Source organism: Halyomorpha halys, unplaced genomic scaffold, assembly GCF_000696795.3.
Source record: "Halyomorpha halys isolate HHAL.00 unplaced genomic scaffold, Hhal_1.1 Scaffold105.1, whole genome shotgun sequence".
NCBI lineage: Eukaryota > Metazoa > Arthropoda > Insecta > Hemiptera > Pentatomidae > Halyomorpha > Halyomorpha halys.
Window position 1 is genome coordinate 904,727 of NW_027108109.1, and position 6,303 is coordinate 911,029.

The 6,303-nt window shown below is 28.7% G+C and overlaps 2 protein-coding genes across 2 annotated transcripts in view; one reads left to right on the forward strand and one right to left on the reverse strand.

Moving 5' to 3' along the window:
• LOC106677614 (EGFR adapter protein) overlaps nt 1–6,303 on the reverse strand; it is a gene marked incomplete at its 5' end in the record, with an annotated part of 690,819 nt that overhangs the window by 654,073 nt on the left and 30,443 nt on the right.
• LOC106677613 (uncharacterized) overlaps nt 1–6,303 on the forward strand; it is a 35,181-nt gene that overhangs the window by 19,153 nt on the left and 9,725 nt on the right. The window contains exon 4 of the mRNA XM_067046494.1: nt 4,023–4,157. Coding sequence (XP_066902595.1) covers nt 4,023–4,157 — 135 coding nt within the window. The remainder of the gene's footprint in view (nt 1–4,022; nt 4,158–6,303) is intronic.

The window sequence follows — 6,303 nt, forward strand, 5'->3', positions numbered from 1 at the left end:
AGTTTTTCTCCCCGATTTAATTACATCATTACCGTACTATCATTATAGTATACAATCATAATTTTTACATTATAAAAATTATTCTCTTAAAAACAAAAAAACATGTGTTACAGAAAAGTTTTAATTAGACTTGAAACTTTCTGAAAGGAGCAAATCGAATAAGTCGCTTATTTCTCAAACCAAGGGGCAACTACATTTTGGTAAGTAACCTTATTTATAGGCATATGAGATTTTGTGAAATTTATTCCAGTGTCGTTTGTATGTTTTATATTATTAAAAAAATTATTCTCTTAGAAAACAAAAATCATCATGTATGTTATAATTGAATTCATTAACTGATGTACAATTAAATTTTTCGACTAAGAAGGAGGAATTGTTATTGTTGGCAGACATCTAAATAAAATAAAGTTTATGTTTATAAAATGTAAAAAAAAAATTTAAAAAGAATATTAAACAAAATACTTACATTTGTCGAGTTTTTGTTCAGATGTTGGACAACACTGTGCAGAAATGATGTTTTTCTCGGCTTATATACTTAACATCCCCTCTCTTATTCCGCATTAAAAAAAAAAAAAAATGAAGCAACAGGACTTTATAAACCTGATTTCTTAAAATATCCGCTCACATTGCATTTTACCTTCACATTTTTTGGTATAATTTGCAAAGTAAAGGACACAAAAAAAAAGACGATACAACATTTTAATGGATGTAAAAGGTTGATGGTATATATACCTTCACATTTTAAAACATTTTATTCATTTCTTTCCATACTGGCCATACGAACAAATAGTGTAAGTTTTTTTTACATACATTTATTAAGATTGGAGACTTTGTTCGAATTTCAAAAAGTAAAAGTTTATTTGCAAAAGGATACACTCCAAACTGGTCAGCTGAAATATTTCAAATTGTGAACGTTAAAAAAACAAGACCAGTCACTTACATCCTTGAAGACATGAAAGGTCAACCTATTTTAGGATCCTTTTACGAACAAGAAATAAATAAAACGAAACATCCAAACGTTTATTTAGTAGAAAAAGTATTGAAAAAGAAACGAGATAAATTGTACGTCAAATGGTTGGGATTAAATGAAAAAACTTGGATACGTAAAAACGATGTCATATAACAAAATTCATAGAATACGTAAACCATCATCGTTAACAAAATTAACGAACATTTTTTAACAATTATAAATGAACAAAAGGAATGATAAAAACAATTAAACATCAAACTCGTCGAAGAAACCAAAACATTCATCCTCGAGGTGGGGGAAATAGAGGGGGGCAAAGTGAAAAGACTCAGGCAGCTATATAAGAACGAGACCGTCAGCTTATCTTATAATGCCTCAATGGCAATCCAAGATCTTACTTACCTGTATATATACACTTATTTCTTTTTATATATTAATTTATTGTTTTAATTTTTCTAGGTCAGGAAAAAAAAAAAAAAAAAAAAAAGACGGCATGGGCTTGGAACTGACCTTCCTTCTTATTACACACACACACTTTGCATGCATTTATTGATTATTTGATTTGATTGATTTATTTATTGATTTACTGACTGATTGTACACATTTTACTGATTGCACGCATTTACTGATTGCCCGATAGCGACCCCGCCTCCTAAAATCATCATTTAACATTTAATTTTAATGTTTCAAAATAAAGGTTAAACAAGGAAAAGGTTAAAGGTTAAAGAATTTAAATCATCGTTTAAGTTTTAATTTTAATGTTTCAAAATAATAGGTTAAAGGTTAAAAAAAGGAAAAGTTCAAAGGTTAATAAAGGGACCGGGTGAGGGTACCCAAGTAACATTAAAAGGCCGGTTCTGGCCAGGGTGCCTTTTTATACTACTCACAACAAGTCCACAATAATCACATCTGTTCTTTTTTCGTTTTACACTCTTCTCCAGAGAAACATCGTTCACGAACGGACCGATCAAATCGATCGGTTAGCTATCTCTTCTCTTCCCAAGGAGATAACCTCGTTTCAATGTAATGCAAATTTCGGTTTGAGACAGATTTTTTTACCAGTCATAAAAAAACATTTTGATGATTCGTGCCGAAATTGTTTAACTAAGGTTGCTAAAACATCTGTTCTTGAGATTACACTGTGCAGACTCCCAGGTAAAAGCCAATAAAAGTCAATGGTTGATATTAATATTGAAGTAGAAAGTTGATAAAATTATTACTAATAGTATAAAAAACATCTATTTGATCTGAACACTTTTTGATTATCTTAACACTCCAACGTTTCGGCCATTTCGGTCGTTTCCAAGGATCTTATTACTCAGCTAAAATATAAGTAATCAACATAATTTAAACTTCTTACAATACTTTACAATCCTAATAAATGTAATAATTTTAACTGTGAGATTAATAGTATTTTAGACATTATGATAAAATTAAATTTATTGAGTGCATAATGTTTTCATAATTTAAGTTTTAAAGAAAATTGACTAATGATAAATAATTTGACAAAGGCAAAATGGTTAGTAATTATTTTGATTACCTATGTTTTGGTGATAGTGTAAATAAGATTCTTGAAAATAGCCGGAATGGACGAAAAGTTGGAGTGTTAAAACAATAAAAAAAAGTGTTAAGAACAAATGGATGTTTCTTAAAATCATAAATAACAGTTATTTAAAATCTTAGTTACTTTCTTGAGACTGGCTAATGTTGTTTAAATAAATAATTTAATTATTATCCATTTAATCTCGACACATTTTATTTTCCTTACAAGTCCGACGTTTTGGCCAATCCGGCCATCCTCCGGGGCAATCTACCACAAATTATAATTAGCCTTGATGAGAATTTCACTAATGAAATAAAGAGGAAAATTAACAATAATATTATTATAATAAATAATTTTAATGCTTGAACTGAGTCGAGAAAGGTTACAAGTATTGTTGTGATAAAGTTTTAACAAATAGTGACTATGATAAATAAATTTTATTTTTTGTTTTTGATTTGAAAATATACTAATTAGGTAATTAGACATAATGTAGGATATACTTATTAACAAAAAGTATGTTTACTGAAAAAAATGTTTTAATGTTTCATAGAAATTGTTGTTTTGACCTGGGCAGAATAGCCTGCATAAAGTTGAGTTTTTAAATCAATTAGTTCAAAAAGTATTAAGGTAAGATAAATTATAAACAATATTGTTAATAATATTGAATTGTTGAGGATCATACAAGTAATAAAAGCTGTTTGTGATAGATTGTCCCTGAGGATGGCCGGATTGGCCGAAACGTTTGAAAATAAAATGTGTTGAGACTAAACTGGATATAAATTAAATTATTTATGTAAACAAAATTAATAATAATGTTTCAACTTTCTACTTGAATGTTAATCTCAACCATTGACGTTGCTTGGATTTTACCTGAAGCACTGTACACTGAAATCTATAGAATTGATATTTTAGCAACTTTAGTTAAACCATTTCGTCACGAATCATCTTCCTCCTGATATAGGTAGGCTCTCTGTTCCTCTATAAAACTCATTATGGATCAGGGGTTTCCGTACTATGAAGAAAGTACTATTTCTTGAACAACGGTTGTGCAAGATGGTGATCGCTAGATTTTTGCTTCAAATAAAGGTACCTACTTGTGAGGCCGAGTAGTCCTCGGAGGTAGGACTTAAGAGAAGGATAATTTAAGGCTACAGTAACAGCATTAATAATTATTTGCTACAGCCGTATTCATTGGTCCTTAGAGTTATTATCCCAGTGCCTTACACACATAGCTACTCCGCTCCCCTAGATACTCTAATGCTAAATAAAATAAAATAGGAGAAAAAGAATAGACTTGCTTTAAACCCGAGCTAATATAAAAAATCTAGATAAAATGTTCATTAAGAAAAGAAAATTTAATTATAATTATAATTTAATTATCTTCATCAATAATAAAAAATATATCGATGGAAGAAAATCTCGTAAATTTATGCAAGCATCATACATTATACATTTTTTTAATTCCCTACCATCTGTAGAAAACGTTCTGACACTTTCTTTCATTTCTTATAGAGGACCTCGAGAGATATAATGAAATATTTAAGGAGTTCGTAGGCGAATACCCGAATGAATACGAGAGGAGAAACGTAGAAGAGGGCTACTACGATAAAGACGGAATGGGAAGAGCCATAGATAGAACTAAGGCTGGTAAATAAAATTAAAATTATGTTTATAGCTGATATAATCGTAAAATATATGTAATTGGTAATTACTAGCAGTGATATGCTGTTTCACTCGGATTTAATGCTGTGATGATGATGATGATTTTGAAAAATATGGGGATATTTTGATAGGATTAGGTCAATATTTGCCCAGGGCTTTGATATGCCAAGGATGGTCTCTGATAGCGGGGCGTATTGGCACTAATACTGATCGGGTATTGTCTTTGATACCGACACTTAGCCATCTCTAGTTTCATAGATATTCAAGATAAAATAATTTCAAATGATTTTTTTAGGGCAAACAAATTGTTAATTTTATAAAGAGGATATGTTAAAAAAAAGATTATGAGTAATCCAGAAAAAAAAATTTTAATACTACAATTTGAGTAATTATAAATCATTATTTAATGTTTATATACATATTTTACTGCGTGTTCTTGATGAACACGAATGAAGACTAGATGAATCTTTACATACGCTCTTTATTAGTCAAAACAACAATCCTTGAGAATGACCTGAGAGGTCGAAACGTCGGATGTTAAAAAAGAATAAAGTTGAGAGAAAAGAGATCAAAATTGTTTTAAAAAGAAACTAAACCACTCTCAAACAACTATATTAATAAAAAATAAACCAAAACAACAATGTTTACACTTGAACAGAAATATTCAGTTTTTTTTTAGACAAAAAAAAACACCTAGTTCTTCTTTATTAATTGTTAGTTACTGATCATATGTCGAGAGATTTCAATTGGGCACTAAAACAAATATAAAATAATGAAACATTAAATGAATTATAAATAAAAATAGGTTTAAAAGAAATATAATAGAGAAATAAAAATGTTGATAATAATTACGACAGTGGAAAACCCATTTCAAACAGTCTCTTTGCTAATGTCGACTATTACCGCTGAAGATGTTAATAATCTTGCCACCACAATATAAAAGGGAATAGGCGATAAACTTTTGAATTAATGAACCGAACTACATGAAATTATTTACATTTTCCAAAATGTTCTCTGTCGTAATGGGAAGGTTAAAAGAAACTGAAATCCCTGATTTCTCGATTAGAAAAAAAAGTTATAATAAAATTTAACGTTTTTGGTTTGTAGATCAGAAATTATACGTATATTTACGGCCATTGTATAATAATTGGGTCGTCTCTTTTCGAATAATAAGAAAAAAGTATTACTGATTTTATCAAACTTTATTATGTTAACAAAAAAATATAAAAAAACATAATATGGTTTAGGGTAAAGTAGGAAAATAATTTTTTTTTTTTTTTTTTAGGAAAAATCATGTTATATTCGTTTTTAGTGTTCTCTCCAACTAATAAATACTATTTTCAAAGAAATTATTCTCCTTGATTCTTATTCCAGTGACTATTTTTCATATAATGATTCATAACATCTCTTCATTATATCCAATTCCTTCAATAATATAACCATAGGAAAGCTGAATCTCCTAAATTTAGATTTAATGCCCCTACAAATAATACAAAATTAAACGTTTTATTTTATATCTCAGGTTCCAATTTGTATAATAAGACCCGGTTTGTGCACTTTACAAAACCCTAAACATATGCCATGTTTATTGTAGATTAGTTGGGTAATGTTACAGTTATTTCAATTTTTTTTTAATTTTTAAAATGAAATAAAAGGGCCAAATTTTGGGCTAAAAATTTTCCGATTTTTTTAATCGAAAAATCGTATTTTATGATTTCTTGAAGAGCTAAAAACGAACATCAATTTTTTCACACCTAAAAATTCTTTTATAATACTTTCATAGGTAAGTCGGTCTGATAAACAGTCAAATTTTATTTTCGTTCCTTATCCCATAAGGTAATGGTATAATTTATATTACTAAACCATAATAATAAAGTTAACGTAAATGTTTAATTTTAACTAAATAAAATAATTTAAAGTAAACTATTAATTATGTTCATTAAATCCATGTACATGCTCAAATATAGCAATAGCGAAGCATTGCTAGGTCATCAAATATACGATTAAATTTTTAAAATTGTAATATAAATACTTTCTCATCATTCTTTCCTTTCTCATTGATAGATTTTTCCAAGTAGACCACAATGGTTCTTATTCATCCCTCTATTCTCAGTCCGCTGGTGTTCCTCAA